The sequence below is a fragment of the Polyodon spathula genome, chromosome 55 (assembly GCF_017654505.1).
Source record: "Polyodon spathula isolate WHYD16114869_AA chromosome 55, ASM1765450v1, whole genome shotgun sequence".
NCBI lineage: Eukaryota > Metazoa > Chordata > Actinopteri > Acipenseriformes > Polyodontidae > Polyodon > Polyodon spathula.
Genome location: NC_054588.1, coordinates 1,209,770 through 1,232,954, shown reverse-complemented (window position 1 = coordinate 1,232,954; position 23,185 = coordinate 1,209,770). Strand labels below are relative to the sequence as shown.

Genomic DNA, 23,185 nt, shown 5'->3' with positions numbered 1-23,185 from the left:
AGCTTTACCAAGTGAGGTGCAAAGAGGAAATAAATACAGACACACCATAGATAGATAGACAGAGAAATGTATTTGCTGTGAAAGCTGAACACAACTTTTAACTCTTTTAAAACACATTATTTAAGCAATTAGTGAAACCCAGTGCCCTTCTCCTCCACGCCTCAAGGTGGCAGTGTTTGGATCACAGGTTATTAAAGGCAAGCAGGTCAATCTTGAATACTGCCCAGATAAAAACATTTTCAGGTAAGGCAAACGTGGTTATAAAAACGATGTATGCGCAACACTAGGGAGGTGTAATTACAGTGCTGTCGACCAATAAAACCATAAACTACATTCAAAGGACTTGGGCATTCACTACACTGTTTTGATTTTCGATTGGCACAAACAACGACTGCAAAAACAGATCTCTTTCTGTCAGTAGTGACTTAGTGGTTAATACAGTTCACCACCTTTTGAGCCCTTGGCAGTAATTTAACTCTGTTGCAACCCCCTCCCTGTGTTATGATTTTATAGATGTGTTTTAATTTGCTGTTTGTTTTGCATGTCTGTGCTAAACAACTGTGTTGCATGAAACAGACTGCAATGAATACAGTTCTGGCACCAAGTTACCAATGTTTCCTGTGTGGCAAGACCAGTGCATATGGCTGAAAGTGCTTTGTAATGGATACAAGTCTCCCTGTTAAAGCTCACTGCAGTTCTTGTGGAATTGGCAGACAGACATGCTCTAGCAGACTTGAGGGTACCTGTAGGGATTTCTCAAATTATTTTTTGAGTTCCCTATTTTAACACACACACACACGCGTGCGCATGCACGCGCACACACACACAGTCCGGAGCATCTGCCACCTGGCCTTCGGTTAATAGTAAGTCTCTCGTTCAACCCAACCTATAAAAGGAATAAGGAAGAAAAATCAATTTTCTGTAGGTTTAAAAGAACAAGGCCATAGAAAATGGAGAGTCACTTTCTGCAAGTGATGACCGAAAAGGAAGTATTGATATGGGAGTTGTTTCCATCTTTAATGAAATTACAGTCGGGGTATATTTGCATATTATATGTTAATTTTTTTTCCACGGAATCCTATTTAGGCTGACGTGCAGTATTATTCATTTTAGGGCCATCCCCCCCCCAACTTTGTGTCGGCTTCAAATAATCTTTTTTGAATATCACACTTCATGAAGCCAAGCAGAAACACTGAATACTGATGCGTCTTCTTCAGCCCTTGGAATTTTTGGATTTAGATAACAAATTAGCTATTTTAGATAGCAAGACTGTCAGGTTAATGATCTCAAAGCAGAGCTAATTTTCTACTTGAATCTGAAACATTACACAGCCTTTGCTTTCTTGCAGTACTTTATTAGCCACCCCACAACTACATTTCCCATCATTCTTACCCAAACACAACTGGACTGCCTCAAACACTGCTTCATTGTCTGCTTCGTTTGGGCCCTTTTAAGACTCGGCTTGACAACGAACTTAGAAGGGCCAAATGGACGAACACAGGTTCTTAAATGTTGTTATGACTGAATTTCTTGTAAGGTTAAACTCTAATGCTGATGAAGTGTTTGGAAGTTCTCTCTCGCGCGCGCACACGACCAGGTGTGGTGGTTTTGTCATGAGCCTGTCAGTGCTGAACTTACCTCCAGGATTCCTGCGCAGAATAAACTTTCGAACTTCATCGTAAATGAAGATGAGCAGGCTGAATGGGAACGCACAGAACCACCAAGTAATCCTAAGAAAAAAGAACCAGGAGCATGTGACTGATTCATCACTTTGTTATTTATCGCGGACCTCCTGCACTACAGTATTATAAAGACGAACTCAAATCGGTGCACGTTTTTTGATTGTGGAAAACATGCACGCGATACAATTACCAAACCAGAAAAAAAAAAAAACCAAAACCTGCTGAAGACATAATTTCAGCGCTGTGGAAGCTGTGGTTTGGTCATGTAATAATGAGTAAAGCAGAGGGAACACGGATCCACTTTTTCAGGAACAGTGGCTTGAAACCTGGTTCCAGGAGACCTAGTTTGAGGTGGCTGTATCAAACCCCAAGACTCCCTTGGTGTGCCGTGCAGTGGCTTAAAACCTAGCGTCCTGAAACCAAGTTCCAAGCCACAAAGTGGCTTCATGTTCCCTCAGGTTAATACTAAGCCAGGACAGGAAATCTGGATCCAGGTGAAAGTTACCAGGCTGTTGAAGAAGATGGCAATGCCGCTGTAAAGTAGATCCTTTTATTTGATTTTATGATTTTATTTTACTTAAAAAAATACTTTTGTTGTTCATTGAAATTTCCCTCAAATCCACAGGGACGTTAAAAAAATTCAAGCTTGTAGTGCAGATCATTTCCCCCGATGTTGCCAAGCCCCTGTAATACTCACTTGAGTGGGTACATGCGCAGAGCTACCCCCATGCCAGGGCAGTAGGAGAGGAAAGCAGCCAGGGCCGTCTCTTCAAACAACCCGAAAATCAGGATCTTGTTTCTGTAAACAGAGAGAGAGAGAGACGGATGCCGCGGCAGATTGTATACAGAGGTAATTCCATTGAAGAATTAAACGGTTTTCAAACGATGAACCGTGGCCTGGAGATTGCGACAAAACACATCTACCTTTTTGTTAAGAAATCAATGCCAGGATTGGATTACTATAAACAGAGCAATGTATATAACACTGTAATTAAACAGAGCGATGTATATAAGACTATTTAAACAGCAATGTATATAACACTATTCAAGATTAATTAGCTTTACATTTTATTCCCTTTGTTTTTTTTTCCCTATTACCTTTTTTGATGTTTCTAATCATTCTTAGCTGTTCGTATTACAATTATTTATAGATATTTGTTTTCGATTTTTAAATCGCATACCTGCAATCTTATAACACAAACATATTCTCAGAGCTATACATCTAAACCCCCAACCCATACCTTTAGTGATAATTATTACATCATAGAAACAGTATGATAACAAATGTTACAACGTCGTTGAAACGTCACTGTGGTAAGTCTACCAGAAGCTGTAAGTGTAGTACTTCATGTTTGATTTCAAAATGTCTAATGTTTCCATTTTTGCCAGTTTTTTCGTGTATCTGGGGAAACTCCACATTATACAGCAGGTTTCATTCAACTTTATGAAGCTAAATTAATCAATTCTATAGGGTGATTCAAAGCTTTTGTCCAGAGCTGTGTATTACTTGAGTTTATGGCAGGTAGCTCCTGAAGTCATAGACAAAACACTAGAACACAGACACAAACAAAACACCTGAATACAGACACAAACAAAACACCTGAACACAGACACAAACAAAACACCTGAACACAAACAAAACACAAGAACACAGACACAAACAAAACACCAGAACACAGACACAAACAAAACACCTGAATACAGACACAAACAAAACACCTGAACACAGACACAAACAAAACACCTGAACACAAACACAAACAAAACACAAGAACACAGACACAAACAGAACACAAACAAAACACCTGAACACAGACACAAACAAAACACCTGAATACAGACACAAACAAAAGACCTGAACGCAGACACAAACAAAACACCTGAACACAAACAAAACACAAGAACACAGACACAAACAAAACACCTGAACACAAACACAAACAAAACACCTGAACACAAACAAAACACAAGAACACAGACACAAACAAAACACCTGAACACAAACAAAACACAAGAACACAGACACAAACAAAACACCTGAACACAGACACAAACAAAACACCTGAACACAGACACAAACAAAACACAAGAACACAGACACAAACAAAACACCTGAACGCAAACACAAACAAAACACCTGAACACAGACACAAACAAAACACCTGAATACAGACACAAACAAAACACCTGAACACAGACACAAACAAAACACCTGAACACAAACAAAACACAAGAACACAGACACAAACAAAACACCTGAACACAAACAAAACACAAGAACACAGACACAACACAAACACAAACACAAGAACACAGACACAAACAAAACACCTGAACACAAACAAAACACAAGAACACAGACACAAACAAAACACCTGAATACAGACACAAACAAAACACCTGAACACAGACACAAACAAAACACAAGAACACAGACACAAACAAAACACCTGAACGCAAACACAAACAAAACACCTGAATACAGACACAAACAAAACACCCGAACACAGACCAGACAAAAATAATATGTTGTGTGTGTGAAATTGCAATATGAATGGTAGCAACCATCATAAGGGGATAGTAAAAAAAAAAATTAAATTAATTAATTTGTAGCTCCTTTATCGTTAACATTAGGCTGCTTACATCATTAAAACAGACACACAGATATCCTTTAAGGTACAAGGGACATGCAGTATGTGCCCCACACTAAAATGATGTTATTTTTGCAATGCACAAAACAGGGCTTAAACTGCACTGGCAGGTTGTGTGTCATCAAACGTACAATCAGCATTGACAGTCTTGTCATATTCCTCTCTACTCACTTCATTCCCTGCTGGAAGACTGAATTTCTCCTGGTTTTACAGATGATTACGTCGGCCCACTGCACCACCACAATGCTGGTGAAGAAAGCTGTGTGACATGTGAACTCAACCACCTTCCTCTGCTCGTAAGTCTGAGTGACAGGGTGAGAAACATTGTATTTACTTATTTAACCAGGAGATTTACCCACGGAGACCGAGGCCTCCTTTACAAGGGGGTCCTGGAAAACAATAGAGACCGTTATGATGTACAAACAACACAATGTAGTCCAGCAGCACACAGAGATCAAAGTGCAGAGTAGATAAGACGTGCATCTATTTGTTGGCGTGGACTGAAGAAGGAGAAGCATTGGCAGGAGGTTCGAAGCGATTCTCAGATACGATCTTAAAAACCAGAGAAAGAAAGATGATCCACCTTCATACTATGATGGAAACAATTCCACATCTTCAGGAGTTGCTAGAGTGTTAGGATAGTGCCACAAAAGTAGACCAATGAAACATTCTAAAGCTGAGGGAACATAAAGCCTGAGGGAACGCCGGGGGAGTTCTAGGGTTTGATACAGCGAAGTTGCCTCAAACTAGGTCTCCTGGAACCAGGTTTCAAGTCACCGTTCCTGAAAAAGTGGCTTTGTGTTCCCTCAGCCTTAGAAGTTAAAATCTCTTCCACCTCACACTGATTGGGATGTTACAGTTTCAACTGAGACAGCACAGCATGCTGTGAAACAGTACAGAATTTGTGCTTGTGTACAGACGAGGGGAGCGTCACTCACCCACTCCTGCCCGTAGCTGTCCTGAACATCATTCTGGTTTCGGTCATCCCACTCCAGACGAATGCCCAGGAGTCTACTTGGAAGAAAGCCGTTCTCAGCCAGTATCACAAAGTAGGTGAAGAAACCTCCCAGAGCCTGAATCATCCCTGGGCAACGACACACAAACAAGCAGGGCAGAAACAGCAAGCGTCAGGGTCCTTTAACTTCTGCACTGGAACTTTCACTATAGAACCATCAAGAGTGAGAGACTGGCGTCTTTATTTTAAAAGAATTAACCCTAGACCAGGGGTATTTAAAATCATAAACGGTGCAGAGAAAGTTGACCCAAGACACTACAAATTTAGCACAGAGAGACGAACACGAGGGCACAAATGGAAGTTGAGTAAAAGTAAGATTAAAGCAGAAGGTGGGAAGCACTGTTTTATAAAAAAAAAAAGATTCGATTCTCGTTCCTAGACCTTTCTCATGATCTTCTCTTTCTCTTGACGCCGTTGATCTTGTTACTGTATCTTATTGAATAGCGTTTCCCTTGTACCTATTTGGCCGTAAGCCATGCTGATGAGTCGCTCGTTGACGAGTTTATCGGTTCTGGGGTTTCTAGGCTGTCTCTTCATGATGTCACTCTCAGCTGCTTCATAGGCAAGGGAAATGGCAGGCACCTTCGAAAAAAAAACACAAAACCAAAACGAACACCTTTCAAATCTAGAGGAAACGGAGAGTGAGGAAGAGTCCGGTGGTCCTTTCTGAATTGTGAGTATCCTTCGTTTATGCTTCTTGTACTTTATATAAACATCCCTCCCCCACTCTCCCTCTCCCTCTCCCTCTCTCTCTCTATATATATAAAATATTGTTTAGAATTATCATACTGAGAACTCATATTGACGGCTGTCCCCTCTCACCTCCCCTGGAGTTCTGGTTTTGGGACGTGATGAACTGCAAAGTGCTTTTCTCTCATTTGTAAATAGCTTGCCAAAATAAAAATGAGACGCTATCCAGGAGCTCTCAAGAAGTATCGAGAAAGTATTAATTGCATTTATTAATCGAGTCACATTCATTTACAATAACGAATTTGTAAAAATGCAATACTTAGGTTTTGTAACCTTCACACGTTAAGACAGCACGTTATGAGAGTTGCTGGTTTTTAATGAGATAATGAAGGACTATCCTGTTCTTTTGCTTTGCATTTGGAATGTATTTGATACCTGGTTTTTAAATGCTGTGTTCTGGGATGGTTCCTGGTCATGCAGGGTGCTGTAAAAGTATAGAAGTGTGAAGGTGTTGCATGCTCACCATGTCAGTGCCCAGGTCGATACAGAGGATAGTCACAGTCCCAAGGGGCAAAGGGATATTGGCGATGATGAAGAAGAGGAAAGGCGTGATCTCAGGGATATTGCTGGTCAGAGTGTAGGCGATGGACTTCTTCAGGTTATCAAAGATGAGACGACCTGAGGAAACACAAAGACTCAGACCTCTGCTTGAACTAGTACAGGACAGCATGACAAAAGCTGTCCTACGGTTTACTTATATAGTGAAAATGCCCTGTATTGTGTTATAAGATATTTTTAGGTGTCCTTAAACCATCAAGTTCTATGGTGAGAACTCAGTAGAATAATAAACAGCCTTTATGAAGAATTAGGTAATAAAAAAAAACACCTTCTTCCACTCCAGTGACAATAGAAGCAAAATTATCATCCAGAAGGATCATGTCAGCGGCTTGCTTTGAGACGTCGGATCCAGATATTCCCATCGCTACTCCGATATCCGCCTTCTTCAGAGCGGGAGAATCGTTAACACCGTCTCCTGTGACCGCTACTATAGCTCCCTGTAAGGAAAGCAAGCTGGATTTGATGGAGACTAACAGTGATGGAAGTCTTGATATGGGGGGAAAGCGTTTCAGCTATTAAGTAAAGAAATAAACTGGCCGAGAAGTGCAAAGAGGCAACAAACCTACACAGAGGTTTAGCTGCAACCAGAGGACTGAAAAGGGGTGGTGACATCAGAGAAAGGGGTGGTGACATCAGCAAAAGGGGTGGGGACATCAGCAAAAGGGGTGGGGACATCAGCAAAAGGGGTGGGGACATCAGAGAAAGGGGCACTGAGATAAGCCACCTCAAACAGAGTAAAGTAAGTTATAACCACCTGGTATATTTGAAATCTCTAACAATCACTGCACTTACAAGTAACTTACAAGTTGGCTGTTAATTGCAGATACATACTGTTAAGGTTAATAACCCGTGGGCTCACCTGTCTCTGGCAGCCCTCCACAATTATCAACTTCTGCTGGGGGGAGGTGCGAGCGAAGACGATTTCGGTGTGATTCTGCAAGATATCATCCAGGTACTCGTTGCTCATGTCTTTCAGATCTGAACCGTGCACCACGCAGGCCTTTGCATCCCTGTAAAAGCACAAAACACACAAACAGGATCTTGAGTCTTTGGGATCCATTTCCAGTGACTAGACATGCCGCAGACCGCCTGGGACCGGTCAACCTCATTAGACTTGGTTTCGCCCTGCTGTTCTGCTGGTGTTCCCGTAATCCCAAGATTACTTTGGTTGGCTGAACGAATGCCGTCGACCACCCAGTAATGCTGCACTGGTACCCTGGTGTGCCCCTTTAAGAAGATCAAGGTAATGCGCCTGTTTGCCATGCCAGAACCGTCGAGAAGCATCAAGATCCTCTACGAACACACACCAGCGACGTGCCTGACGCTTCTTCCAGAAACTGGTAACTGATATCTTTACTTAACTTCTGTAATAACTCGCGCATTTTTGTGAATAATGATAATGATTAAGCTGTAAAAGTGTTGATTACTGGGATCAATAAAGGAAACTTGTTAAATTCTGCTTAAATTCTTGTTGTGTGCATTCTTTCACACAGAGAAATAGAGATTAGGAATTTTCCTTACAAACTGCTTACCTGTCTTCACACATTATTAAGTGAATGGATTAACATCCTTCGAGACCCCTAAGGCTGTGATAAAGTTAGATATAAAGTGGTCTGGCAGTGTAGTACTGGGATCAATCAACCATAGGACTCAGGCGTGCATTATTGGGCTTGCAAGCCACATTAGCATCATCTTCCATTAAGTGGTGATTCAACAAGGGAACTCACTTTAACCTCAGATCAAATCACATGAACATCAAGCATATTTTAGGCGCTTCCAATACCAGATCAAATCGTCAATTGACTTATTTGTCTTTCAAGAAACAATCGTCCAACGATCAGCAAGGAAAGGATTTCTATCTCACCTCAATCCATTGCTTCCCCGCTCTGGTTTTATCATCTCCTCTCCAGCCTGCACCTGCTTTTTGGTTTTGTCCCCTTACCCATGGCTTCCCTATGGTCAGCCAGTCCAGTATGTTCTGCTTTTTAGCCAAAGTGACAACGTTGGTCTCACCTGGGATTAACTTGGCTGAGAGGAATGATCAGACGCTCAGCAATATCTTCAACCGTCTCATTTCCTTCTGAAATAATCCCCACCCCTTTTGCAATGGCCTTCGCTGTGATAGGATGATCACCAGTCACCATGATCACCTGTTAAAAGAGAATGCTACAACAATTAGTGACCTAATTTGCAAGACTTTGCACTTTCAGTGAAATGTGTTTATTAAAGACTACCACCTATTAAACAAACACTGATGAAAAACTAAAAGAACTTTAGATCTTTAGGGCCTCAATGAATCAGAATCAAGTCTACAGCTCTCTTAATTTCCTACTGTCACAAACGATTCTGACACATCCCTTTTGAGCTATAAGTCACTAGATCCTTTTGCATGGAAGGCCTCGGTTGCAAGGGAGTGCGGTTCTTTGATGGACCCAGATTCAATTCAAATGTGTTTGCCCACTGACGATGGGAATGAGAATGCAGAGATTTACTTGTAGTCTGCAGTTTTGAATCCAGGGTCTTTATGATAAGAAAACCTGGCAGTAGAAGGAAGCGTTCCACGAACCAGGAGAGTTGTGTTCAGTATCAGTTCTTATCAAACAAGTAGAGGCTTTCTTCGGAGAAATGCTTATAATGATGTTTGAGCAGGCAACTTTCAGAAACAGAGAGAGGTCAGGCATGTCCAAGAATGGTACAAGTTACCATTAGCCTATTATATTTAACATGTTTCATTATAGCTTAAATTTAAATGGAAATACTTGAACTGACCACTGCATGCTTATTCAAAGGCAGTCTTTGTCCCATACTTTGTAAACACACATTTGTATATGAAGTTAAAATGGCCCGTTGACAACACACTGAAAAGGTAACATAAGATGTAGCTAAGAGGGACATATCATTTTGACCCAGCTTAATATAATCAAATAGAGCTGGTGTTACATATTAAAAATATCTCTCATACACACACACACACATATATATATATATATATATATATATATATATATATATATATATATATATATATATATATATATATATATACTTGTATTATATTACAGCAAGGATTCTATGAACTTTGGTCCACCTGACTTTTTAGTAAAAGGAGGAGTTGGTAGAAACTTGCTTAAGTCCTATTAAGGCTTTGAAGACTTCAATCAAGTCCCCCTCATATTCTTCTTGGCTCTAGGTTAAATGAGTTCTCTCAATATTCATAGCTACTTCATTAAAGTCCTGGGATTAGACTGGCTGCTCTTTGTTGGACTCTCTCCAAGGTCCAGAACTGAACACCACTTTATTCCAGTATGTTAACCCTTTACCATAGACAGATAATATTGTCACAGCATCTGCACTGTGCCAGGTGAAAAAACGACAGACATGACCTTGAATAGGAACCAAGGCTAATTTGTATTTGTAGGCACATGGCTTGAAACCTGGTTCCAGGAGACCTAGGTTGAGGTTGCTGAATCAAACCCCAAGTCTCCCCTGGTGTGCTGTGAGGTGGCCTGAAACCTAGTCTCCTGAAACCAAGTTCCAAGCTACAAGGTGAATTTGTATTCCCTCAGCTTAATGGTTGAAAATTGTGTTCTTATTATTAAAGTGACAGTCGTATTGAATATGATTTATTTCTAGATTGTACTGTATTTTACTAGAAAGCAAACTCTGGACCCTAGTCAGTTGAACATTTAGCTTAAATAATGTCATTAATGAATGTAATCGGCAACATATATATATATATATATATATATATATATATATATATATATATATAGTGTACAGATAGAATGTGAAGTACCTTGATCCCGGCGCTCCGGCACTTCCCCACGGCGTCAGGGACCGCGGCACGAGGGGGGTCGATCATGGACATGAGACCCACGAAGCATAGGCCCTCCGTGGGGAAGTTAACTTCCTCTGTGTCAAACTTGAACCCACGAGGGAACCTGTCACTGGAGAGGTTGTAATGGCAGAATCCTGGGAAGAACGTACATTAAAACAAGTTGAAATACAGGGTTTCTGTAGCATATGGCAAAGTTATATTACATACTCCCTGCCCTGGCTCTGTCCCGCCCCTTACATATAAACCAGTCCTTTTGCTAACTTTCACGAGATTTGATTGGCTCACGTAATGCTGAATTATGTATATCCCGGTTACCCATATATATAGCAAAAATTAAGCTATAATATACATTAATTACAACAATTCAAAATACTAACAATTAAAACATAACATGCCTATATCCATAAGCTTGGAAAAAAAACCCCAAAAACAACAGGTTTTTAATAAAGACTTAAATTCCTTCAGAGTGTGTCTGAATTTCTGTCTGAACAAGAACAAGCAGCAGGAGCACAAACAGAAAAACTGCGAGCTCCCAGAGAGACACACCTAAATAAGCAATTTGAAAGTTGAAGAGCGCAGCTCACTAGTCTAGGGATATAGGGATGCAACAATTCAGAGAACTGTGTAGACCCTACTCCCTGAACAGCCTTGTAAGCCAAGAGAAAGAGCTTGAATGTTATCTGAAACCTGACAGGTCCAATGCAAAATACGTTTTAAAAGTTTTCACATTATATACTAATTTATATATATATATATATATATATATATATATATATATATATATATGGGACAAACGCTCAGGGACTGCAAAAGACAAACTTCAGTATGTCTAGTGTCATTAATTTAAACTCTGCTTTTTTCTATTGATAGTACTGATTGCAAATGTTGTCTTTTCAACCACATTAAGAGTGTTGTATAAACACTAGACTATATAATATATGTTTCATAAGGCACAGTCTCAAAAGGGACTGAGGAGCAACAGCTGAGAATCATCAACATCATCACTCCAAGACCTAGGAGTTTTTGTTGACTCAGAAATGTCTTCATCTAGACAATGTGGGGAAGCTATAAAAAAAAAGCCAACAAGATGCTCGGATACATTGTGAAAAGTGTTGAATTTAAATCAAGGGAAGTAATGTTAAAACTGTACAATGCATTAATAAGACCTGATCTTGAATATTGTGTTCAGTTCTGGTCACCTCGATACAAAAAGGATATTGCTGCTCTAGAAAGAGCGCAAAGAAGAGCGACCAGAATTATCCCAGGTTTAAAAGGCATGTCAATTGCAGACAGGCTAAAAGAATTGAATCTGTTCAGTCTTGAACAAAGACAACTATGCGGCGACCTAATTCAAGCAATCAAAATTCTAAAAGGTATTGACAATGTTGACCCAAGGGACTTTTTCGACCTGAAAAAAGAAACAAGGACCAGGGGTCACAAATGGAGATTAGACAAAGGGGCATTCAGCACAGAAAATAGGAGGCGCTTTTTTACACAGAGAATCGTGAGGGTCTGGAATCAACTCCCCAGTAATGTTGTTGAAGCCGACACCCTGAGATCCTTCAAGAAGATTCTGGGATCAATAAGCTGCTGACAACCAAACGAACAAGATGGGCCAAATGGCCTCCTCTCATCTGTGAACTTTCTTATGTTCTTATGTTCTTATCATCCTCTTGCGGATGGCTCTGTACCCTATTGACAGTGTTATGGCAGGTGTTCTTATTTGTTGTCCAAATCCAGTGTATATTTTAAACCAACAATCAGTTAACTTCTATAGTATTTTATGTCGTGAACCGTCTTTTTCTAAACTTCATAAATGTGTCAATTTGCTTTTCTTGAATGCAGAAGCAAGGAAATATTGCCCATGTAGTTTTTGATGGTTTGTTTTGTCTTGTTTAAAAAGCTGCTTGAATATTGCAAGGCTATTCATGGCTATTGTATATAGCAAAGCTGTTGTATATAGCAGCTCCAGAAGAAGATTATTCTTCTTATGAACAGTTCAATAATTTGTCCCCTGCTCTATAATATAAATCCCCCATACTGTCACTCACTTGGGTTCAATATAATGAAACCTTCAGTAATATTCAGCACTTGGAATTTGAGAGCCACTACAAAATCGCTTTGTGATCAATTTGACCGGGTTTTATAAATAAAGCTCCTCCCCCCAGCCATTAGCCCCCGCTGAAGAACCATGCCTACCCAGTACCCTTTCTCCCAGTCCTCCCAGTTCAATGTAAGCGTTTTGAAAAGCCTCTTTCATCTGCTCGTCCAGGGGCTCCTCTTTGCCCTGAAGCATGATGGTGGCACAGCGATCGAGGATGCGCTCTGGGGCTCCTTTCATCACAAGCAGGTGGCCGCTGGAATTATCCTCTGGCAAGTGAACAGAAAGCTGAAAACAGAAACAGACCTCAATAACCATACCCAAATCGTACGGTACACAGCTGCGGCCAAAAATTTTCCATCACCCTATAAAACTAATTGTGCTTCACAAAGTGAAATGAAACTTGCTGAATAATGTTCATATTGAATTACACACCGCTTTGTAATTTTCCATATACTTGAAAAATTGAAAAATGTGACATTTCGAAATCTAACATGAAATACTAGTGTGCTACTATTACAGCTTCTGTGATTACTTGATGATGAATAAAAGATCAAAACGATGTTGATACGGGTTATTTTTGATTGTTGTATTATGTCTCAATCTTAAACATTTTTGGCCAGAGATTATGTAATTTCAAGTCCATTCGTTTCTATCAGTAGCAGACTGTGACCAAATTGGTTTGAATTATGCAAATCGTACAGTATAGTTCTATCTATTGCATTTGTTTGTGGTTCCTCTGTTTGGTGTTTTTTTTATATATAGTACAGTAACTGTACAGCACCTAAAAGTACAGCAAACATGTCAGAACACCACATTTGAAAAGGCCCTAAAATCAGAGCAATCAGCAATTATTTTTCTTATTTCATCCCCAATTCGAAATGTCCAATTATTTTTATTTCAACTCGGGAGGGACAAAGACAGACACACGTGTCCTCCGAAAGGTGTGCTGTCCGCTTCTTTCCACCCTGCGGTCCCGCCATGCAGCCGCCTCAGAGCTACAGTGTTGGAGGACCATGCAGCTCTGGGCAGCTTACAGGCAAACCCAGAGGCGCCCGGCCAGTCTAGAGGGGTCGCTGGTGCGCGGTGAGCCGAGGACACCCTGGCACACCTTGGTGGCGCTCGACCAATTGTGCCCAGACCCCTGGGAGCTCCCGTCCACAGTCAGCAGTGGAACAGCCTGGTCCCAAACCAGCGACCTCCAGGCTATGGAGCACGTCCTGCGCTCCACACAGAGCGCCTTTTACCGGATGGGCCGCTAGGGAGGCCCACAGACCTTTATGATTTATTTGCTAGAACAATGCCGTGGTTATAAAGCATGTGTAGATTCTCCACTGGTAAGACTGCCTGTGTTAGACACATCCCAGTGGTAGGAATCGAATTCTGTAGTTGATAGCATCCTGATGCTTTGTCCTGTGTGTTATGCTGCCCAACTGCTGATATTGTGTTCATCAACTGGAAAGTTTTGAAGAAACAGATGATACTATTTTTTTACTATTTTGTTATGACGCATTTTTTCATGCTGAGATTGAAGCCGCCTACTCTTTTAAGGGAGAGATTTCTCACAGATATAATGAGTGCTGTGCGCATCTGTACTACTCTACCTGGTACTTGTTGGTGGAGTTGAATGGGATTTCAACCACTTTGGGATTCTTCTCCCTCATTGTCTTGACAGACCCGCAGGACAACTCGATACACTTGAGCAGAGCGGACTCCGAGGCGTCTCCGGCTGTGTCCCTCTGGAAATCAACCACACAGGGTTACGTTCAAGAGATTAAGAGGGGATGTGTAATGCAGAGTATTATAAAGCCTGGCGCTAAAAGACTATGCTATAAAATTACTAATAAGAACAGAAGAACATCTCAGCTTCTACGTTTCCCAGTAGCTGATTGATCTCAGAACTTAGACAAGTTGGGTTTTAAAGGATCCCAGTGATTCAGCCTCAGCAACATGACTAGGCAGCCCATTCATACCCTCCCCACTCTCTGTGTGAAGAAGAGTCTCCTTCAACAACATGACTAGGTAACCCATTCCATCCCCTCACCACTCTCTGTGTGAAGAAGATTCTCCTTCAGCAACATGACTAGGGAACCCATTCCACCCCCTCACCACTCTCTGTGTGAAGAAGAGTCTCCTTCAGCAGCATGACTAGGTAACCCATTCCATCCCCTCACCACTCTCTGTGTGAAGAAGAGTCTCCTTCAGCAACATGACTAGGTAACCCATTCCATCCCCTCACCACTCTCTGTGTGAAGAAGAGTCTCCTTCAACAACATGACTAGGTAACCCATTCCATCCCCTCACCACTCTCTGTGTGATGAAGAGTCTCCTTCCCTTTGGCCTTAGTCTATCTCAATGGTTCTCAACCCTGGTCCTGGGGACCCCCTGTGTCTGCTGGTTTTCATTCCAACTGAGCTCCCAATCACTTAACTAAACCCTTAATTGAACCGATAATTTACTTAATTAGACCTTTTTAATTATTTTCAGCTCTTAAACAGTTGCACAGTTCAAGTTACTTACAAAACGTTATAGCTGACTTGAAATCTGCAACTGTTTAGAGCTGAAAGCAAGTAAGAAGGTCTAATTAAGCAAATTATTAGTTCAATTAAGGGTTTAGTGAACTAACTGAGTGCTCAGTTGGAATGAAAGCTAGGAGACACAGGGGGTCCCAGGAGAGGGATTGAGAAGCCCATGTCTACCTCTGTTTATTTTCCAGCTGTGTCCTCTGGTCCTGGTTTCTGTGCTGTGTTTAAAGTATTAGTTCTGATTAACTATGTCAACTGTTTGTCAGATAAATCACTTTTCCTTACTTCTTGATTCCTTATTATAAAAAGTGAGGCATCCTTTGATGACCCTAAATGAGTTTTCAGATTAACCTGATCTGTTCCTATAACCCTGCTGGCCCTTCCCTGCTTCATACTCTACTCTACTCAACCCATTCAGCTGTCCCTTAACACAGTTGTTCCAGGTCTGGTTTGCTCTCACCTTGAGAATGGGGAAGTTCTCTTGACCCGCTTTGAAAACGGCTCTGTTGCACAGGCCAGCAATTCTGGAGAGAGCGGTCCAGGTAGGGGATCTCTTATCAAAGGTTTGACCTGTGAACATAATGCGTAATGCACATTTAAAGAGAGAGAGAGAGAGAGAGGATTACAACATTGGGTGACTGTTGGCTTTACTATCACCGTCAATGTATTTGTCTCATAGGAAAATGGTAAGACAATCTAAGCCCTGCCCATGGAAATAATGTTTCTGTATAAATGAAGTTGATATATTTTTTATTTAAGTTTGGCAGGGATGGGGTTAAAATCCCATGCCAAATCCATATGAATAATGTGGCTGGGTCTTGATTGATTGATGATCAGGAAAGCCCAGCCACATGCTTTTAAAAAAAGAGCCATCTCATTTGTTCTTGGGTGCTGTTTTTCATTTGTTTTCTTTGGTCTGTTTTATTTTGTGCTCAGCTACACTGAACTACAGTCTTCCGCTTCTGCCTCTGCTATTCCTTCGTTGGCCAGCCGTGACTGCAGCCCTACGCCAATACGTCCACCCATGTGCCTCCCAGTTACCGGACTGGTCCTCCGTGGTGTCTGCCTCCTGGATCTCGTTGTCAAACCACATGTGTGCCACCGTCATTCTGTTCTGGGTCAGGGTGCCAGTTTTGTCTGAGCAGATGGTGGAAGTGGAGCCCAGAGTCTCCACGGCCTCCAGATTCTTCACCAGGCAGTTTTTGCGAGCCATGCGCTTAGCTGTCAGGGTCAGACACACCTGACAAGAAAGGAAGAAAGACACTTGTTTGGGTAACGCTTAATCTAAATGTATTTTTGATCCGAGCCGTTCACACTGCCTGCGATGCGACGGGCGATACTGAAGTGATGTGAAAAAAAATAGGATTGGTGTCTATTTTTGTGGTTTTGTCATGCGGCAGCTAAGGAACTGACCAGTAAACAATGGTGGAAGATAATTCTTGCAGTATCAAAATACCTGGAGCTGTACAATAAAGGATATAACAGTGACAAGAAACATGGCAATGAGGGAGAATATCTGGAAGCCCATTTCCAGGGAACTGGATATAGCTGTTTCCATGCGTTGCAACAACTGTTTATGTAAAGTGTGTGTGTGTGTGTGTGTGTATTGTTTTAATTAACTTTTAAAAAATTTTGACCACTTTCTAAAACTTTTTTAAACTTTTAAATTGCATTCCCTGCCTCAAGATGGCTTCACATGTACCCGCATGGACCTCTCAGAACTACATTTCCCATCATCCTCCTGCTCACATATTTAACTCAGTTGGCTTAAGGTTCATGGAACAATTGCTTACATTGCAGAATTCAATGCTTACCGTCACAGTGGCAAGTAAGCCCTCTGGCACATTAGCCACAATAATCCCAATGAGAAAGATGACAGCTTCGAGCCAGCTGTAGCCAAGGATGAGTGACAGGATGAAGAAGGACACGCCCAGGAAGACAGCGACGCCTGTGATGATTTGGATGAAGTGTTCTATTTCCCTGGAGATGGGAGTCTGGCCTACTTCAAGGCCTGAAGCCAGGGAAGCAATTCGGCCCATGACTGTGTGGTCACCAGTCCCAATGACGATTCCCCGGGCTGTACCTGCAACAGATCATGAGCACAGCGTTCAGGGAACAAGAAGAAACTTTATCAGGAACAGTGGCTCGAAACCTGGTTCCACCGGAAGACAAACCCCACATCCCCTGGTGTGCCGTGCAGTGGCCTGAAACCTAGTCTCCTGAAACCAAGTTCCCAGCCACAAAGAGGCACCCTCAGCTTTATGGTTACATTACAATGAGGTTCTATAAAATAAGTCGGGGGTTTGATCACACTTTGTTGAGTTCTAGCGTACGCATTGCAAAATGGATATTGCATCTTTGGTAAGAATCTATGAAGCTATTGAGCCTTGAAGAAAGGAGGGAGATTCATTGACATTTTAAAAATGTCTTCTTGTTCGTAAATTCTCTTATGCTTGATAAGAGCCATCATTCGCAGCATATTTATTTATAATAGCGCTTATAACTACAGACGACTGCAGCTAGACAGACAGACCCAACTCACCCTCTACACAGTTGGTTGAGAAGAAAGCGACGTTTCTTGTCTCCAAGGGGTTCTCGTGAGTGAATTCTGGTGAGCGAGTCTGAGGTTCGGATTCACCTGTGAGAGACGAGTTATCCACCTGAAACAGCCACGAGAATGTACCGTTAATGGTCTTATAATGGCCCCCTGTTCATCTAATCCTATTAACAGAATAACAGGGAGGAGAAATGTGATGACCTTGTATCCCAAGTGAACCAGCAACTGGACTGAGAGGGTTTTATAGCTATGAGCGGGAGTTTGAATTCATCTAGACTCAATAGTGCCAAAGTCAGAAAGACTGAAAGAAACCTGACAAACGTTTTGCCTTTTTCGGTGTCTTCACAATCTGTGTGGCGTTGAATTGAGATTTCTTTCAGTGTGTCCGTCTCTATTTTCAATCTGCTTCACTGCTGTCCTGTCCTGGTGACTGTCATTGATATCCTTTCTAGACCTGCCTGCATGAAAACACCTCTGGGTGTGAGAATTTCAATTTCCACTCAGTAGTCAGTGATACAGAAACAATAGGCACTCGTGTGTGAGAATGTTAGACCACTTTTGTGCTTTAATTAAACTTCTAAAGACTCGTACATTTTACTATTTTCTCTTACTTTTTGCACATGTTGCACGTTAAAGTCATCAACTACATTTGATCGTCACCAATTTGCCTGTTTTCCAAGTTATAGCAGTTTGATTTCATTGGACTAACAATTTACGACAACAGAAGCAAACGTGCTCACTGCTGTGTATTACTTGAATATATTGTAGTGTGCACGGGGGAAGGCATCAGCAGGGCTGGTAGGTGACGTAATCACATACAAAGACATAAGCCCGATACACGATCCTTGCAAAGGAGCCGGCTCTTCTGTACAGTGGCATCAGCGCTATGGTTTAGTGCGAGAGGTCCCGGGTTCGCGCCCGCCCTCCGCCCGTGTGTGGATTGCCTCGCCCTGTGTGATACATTAACCAAGATCGCTACAACACCTTTTCACTTCTCTAAACATGACCATGCAAGAAGATACATATCTTCCACGGTAAAGGATAATATAAAGATAATAAAAAGCATTGCCAAGAGTGTGTTTGACAAGCCTGGCTGTGCAATGCACAGTGCAAGGACTGTGTCTGTCTGACCTTGCAGCCGTGAGATGAAATGACCCTGATATCGGCAGGAATCAGGTCTCCTCCTTTGACCTCCACAAGATCCCCCACCACCACTTCTTCAGCATTAATTTGGATCTTCTCCCCATCACGTATCACCAGTGCTTGCTGTGTGAGGGAGAGACCAAATCACTAATAATAATAATAATAATAATAGGGTTTCCAGACACCTGAATAAAATGGGATTGTCAAATTTTTCAGCCTCAATTCCGGTCCGAAACAATAAAATTGTTCAATCATCCCAGTTCTACTGAATTCGCTTTTTTGTTTAAAATGCAAAACTGTAGCGGTGTGTGTTCAGCAAGTGAACATCAGAGCCACTTTTTAGACTGTGTCTGCGCCAAAAATAAAATAATCGACCTTCTGTGCTCTTTGTTCAATCGTTCTGATTATGTGTTAAATGGTAATCGTTGATCTATTTTTTTTCTTTTTGGTTTCTGTAACATGTTTCGATTTAGATAACAATAAAAACAACACAAAGAGTTGTTATGATCTGCAATAAATACACCTGATTCTTAATTTTATTTTTAAATTATGATTATTATGCATTTTAATGGTCTGAAAACAAACCTCAATCAAAAGTGAGAAATACAGAAGCCCAATTGGCAAAGGATCTTGGTGATATCTTGGGTAAAGGTGCGATAGGGGGAGGGACTGAGAACTCTTAGAACTTTCATCCACCAATAGGGAAGCTCCACTGGTCGAGCTTTCAAAAACATATTCTAGTGGGTGGTGGCAGCTTGTCAAAGTGTCTTCTACTGTGGGATCGTCACTGGCGTCAGCATGAAGTAGGTGTGGCAGTGTGTTCTATACCTGAGGAACCATGTTCTTGAAGGAGTCCATGATCCGCGAGCTCTTGGCTTCTTGGTAATATGAAAAGCAGCCTGTGATGATAACTACTGCTGCCAGCACCACACCCAGGTACAACTGGAAGAGAAATCAATACACTGATAGGAATGATTTTACCAGCCAAGAAGTGTCTGCCCTCATGATGAAAGTCAGTGGGAAGATGTTTCTTTTAACAGCGTTTAATGATATAGTTTAAAACTTACAAGAGATTGATTGACTGAAGTGTTTAAAACCTTCTGCTGAATATTTAGCTTAATAGAAGAGCTTCCCTTCGTTCTCATTACTTTGAATTTATATGCAATGTCAGCAGGAAAACTATTTTGAGCATCTCTCCTCGGAAACTATAAGGAATGAGCTGTTTCTTGCTCTGCCGGAATGTGTTCCTGGTCCCAAGCAGAGCCTTGGGGGTCACGATCCTTGGGCGTTAACAAAAACCAGCTATCATAGAGATTACTGACAGAAACAGTCACGAAAGGGCTTTCTGTAGTGTCTATGCCAAATATATAACACTAAATCCATATATCAAGGCATTTTAACTTGTAATTGTTTGGGTTGTGTAAATAATTACTTTGAAAGTACCCACCCCCATTACTAACCCCACCCTCCAGGCAGTGCCCTCGGGGTCCCTGGGGACCACAGTGATTCAAGATTCTTACATTGTCGTTTGCTGGTTCGTCTTCCATGGCGGCCTGAATACTGTAAGCCAGGAAGCATAGGATAGCGCCGATCCAGAGCAGGATTGAGAAGCCGCCGAAGAGCTGCCTGCAGAACTTGACCCACTCCGGGGTGGTGGGGGGCGGAGTGAGGGCATTCGGACCGTCCCGATTCAGGATGTCCAGAGCATGGGCCTGAGTCAAGCCCTGCACGACGACAAGAGAGTGTTACTGCCACTACTGGTAAAGGCACGGCCACGTGGTGTGCAGAGGGTCATACAGTCAGGGGAGCGCTCTACTGGTAAAGGCACGTGGTGTGCGGTCACACAGTCAGGGGAGCGCAGGGGTCCCTGAGGGTCTCCCCTGGTAAAGGCACGGCCACGTGGTGTGCAGAGGGTCATACAGTCAGGGGAGCGCAGGGGTCCCCGAGGGTCTCCCCTGGTAAAGGCACGGCCGTGGTGTGCAGGGTCATACAGTCAGGGGAGCGCAGGGGTCCCCGAGGGTCTCCCCTGGTAAAGGCACGGCCACGTGGTGTGCAGAGGGTCATACAGTCAGGGGAGCGCAGGGGTCCCCGAGGGTCTCCCCTGGTAAAGGCACGGCCACGTGGTGTGCAGAGGGTCATACAGTCAGGGGAGCGCAGGGGTCCCCGAGGGTCTCCCCTGGTAAAGGCACGGCCACGTGGTGTGCAGAGGGTCATACAGTCAGGGGAGCGCAGGGGTCCCCGAGGGTCTCCCCTGGTAAAGGCACGGCCACGTGGTGTGCAGAGGGTCATACAGTCAGGGGAGCGCAGGGGTCCCCGAGGGTGTCCCCTGGTAAAGGCACAGCCACGTGGTGTGCACTGCAGTTATACCTCCTTTGAAACCTTTATCTACATATCTATAGTTCACTTGCTCTAAACAGGGGCAGATCGTAATACCACTACTATGTAGATAATTAAAATAGAGCCCTTTGTTTACCAAAATTAACATCCAGTTCATGTAAGTCTCTTTTGAAACTTAGAAAAGTGCATCTTCAAGCTAATTCTGCAATTTGCACAAGTTTTTTTCCCTGTGTTTATACTATGCAGTTACACAGTTTACATGTTAAATATGCTTTACCATACCTCTCAGGGCTTTAAGATGCATGTGCTTTCCTATCTTATTAATGTGCTTTATTACACATTGCTAGGAGTTTACTGTGAGACACTTTGATAAGGGAGATTCCAGTTAAAATATAGATCAGGTATTCTATATGGGTATCACTTACCATATAGTCTCTCATTACAGTGTATTTACAGAGTAGTGACTTTGTAAATACATGGGCACAATTACAAAGGTATTATGCAGTTACAATGTACTTAGCATGTCAATCTTTTTGCATGTGTAAGTACAGAATTGTATCAGAAAAGGGGTAGGGTTATAGCATGCAAAACAATGTGCACATTGTAACTATGCATAATAACATTGTAATTCTGTGTAAGTGCACATGTATTCATTGTAAATGTACAGTAATGACATGCACTTGATCTCAAGCGTTACAATGTGTTCATCAGTGTAAGGCATTCATCAGTAAGCATGTGCTTCTACTGGAATGGCTTTTGTACTTCGTCTAAATATTCAAAGTGCTTTATTTCATAAACGTTACCTGACATGTTCACTGCATTAGCTTTGCATTGCGCTTTTGATAGAGAATATATTCCTTACCCGTATCAGATCAACATCATACTTCTTTCCCAGCTCGTACAACGACAACTTGTGATCGTCCTACAAAAATTTAAAAAAGTGGAAAGCGTTACAGAAACATGTTATCTAGCTTCTGTTTTATACTGTTTTGTATGCATAGCATAGCAATATCTGTTTCCACAGAATCCCAAATGTTTGGGACACAAATCAGCTAGAGAATCAAGCTGGAAGGGGGCTTTGTCTCTGTTTCAGGGGGGTCCACTATATACAAAACCGGTTTGTCATGTTAGTCTCATACTGCATCTCCTGCAACAAAGCTTCACATTATATTCTCAACAGGGTTGTTTTGTGATAATCGCAGGTAGTAATTTGGGCATGGTGTTTCATGCAGTACATGACAGTCTCTTGTTCTGCTTATTTCCAAGCAGGTGGTCATGATGGACAGAGACCGATACAGCTTTCATATATTGTACTGGAACACCCCATTGCTTCTGTAGTTTTGATTGGACGTGCATTTGAAATCAAACCACTGGAACTGAAAATCTTGGAAAATTGTCAAAATAGGCAAATTAGCGATCGTCTCATTTAACTGATGACTTTAGTAGGTCACATGTGCGATTAATTTAAAATAGTAAGAGGCAAGGAACATGTAGCCACAAGTGGAAAAACGCAGGAGACGAGTTGTTTCAGATGCCTGATTAATGGGTGTGTTTCTATATCACCGATTACTGAGCGGAAATTGAAATTCTCAAGGCCAGAGGTTTTCATGCAGGTGGGAAGGTAGACTATCAGTGGCACATCTTGAGGTGTTTGAATACAGGTGTGCACTGCTGTGTGCAGAGGGATGGGTAGGAAAGCAGGTGCCATACCATCGGCACTTCTTTTTTGAGCTCATCCATGTTTCTCTGCTTCTTTTTCTTCTTGCTTTCTTTTTCACCTCCCTCGGCAGGAGAGTAATTGCGGACCTCCTAAATATAAAAAGAAAAATCACTCAATAGGACTAAAAAAGAAACTTAAAATAAAATTACAAACACTTGGGGTGAGGAGGCGGGGGGGTTAATAAATCCAATCTTACATATAAGTTTTATTTTGCAGATTGTACAATGAATGGGGTCGGTCTGAGGGTTTTCATGTCAATGTGGGTCACTGTGGAATTCTGTGACAGCAATCTGCTACTAGGAACCGAA

General features: G+C 42.0%; 1 protein-coding gene across 2 annotated transcripts; it reads right to left on the bottom strand.

Annotated features, from left to right (window-relative positions):
- Positions 1-51: 51 nt before the first annotated feature.
- Positions 52-22,961, bottom strand: LOC121307362 (sodium/potassium-transporting ATPase subunit alpha-2). 2 transcript variants are annotated; one of them, XM_041239561.1, is made up of 22 exons: positions 22,868-22,961; positions 22,020-22,079; positions 20,341-20,544; positions 19,649-19,762; positions 18,809-18,943; positions 17,663-17,780; positions 16,935-17,203; positions 16,162-16,360; positions 15,581-15,690; positions 14,200-14,334; positions 12,694-12,883; positions 10,453-10,628; positions 8,670-8,806; positions 7,516-7,666; positions 6,925-7,093; positions 6,562-6,716; positions 5,807-5,930; positions 5,272-5,417; positions 4,505-4,635; positions 2,380-2,481; positions 1,639-1,730; positions 52-886 (listed from the first exon to the last, which is right to left on the bottom strand). In XM_041239561.1, exons 1-22 carry the CDS (start codon positions 22,895-22,897, stop codon positions 858-860), a joined length of 2,976 nt encoding a protein of 991 aa, XP_041095495.1. In that variant the 5' UTR covers positions 22,898-22,961; the 3' UTR covers positions 52-857. The 2 variants fall into 2 exon arrangements, with proteins under 2 accessions (XP_041095495.1, XP_041095496.1); XM_041239562.1 differs by lacking the exons at positions 12,694-12,883; positions 14,200-14,334; positions 15,581-15,690; ... (6 more) ...; positions 22,020-22,079; positions 22,868-22,961 and having other exon boundaries at positions 10,453-10,473; positions 10,563-10,622.
- Positions 22,962-23,185: the final 224 nt, after the last annotated feature.

Coding starts and splice junctions, on each gene's coding strand:
- LOC121307362 (XM_041239561.1), bottom strand. CDS start 22,897: ATGGATGAGCTCAAAAAAGAAGTGCCGATG. Junction 14,335..15,580: donor AGAACTTCCCCATTCTCAAG/GTGAGAGCAAAC, acceptor GTTGATTTCCAG/AGGGACACAGCCGGAGACGC. Junction 7,667..8,669: donor CTCAGCCAAGTTAATCCCAG/GTGAGACCAACG, acceptor GTGCTTTTACAG/GGATGCAAAGGCCTGCGTGG.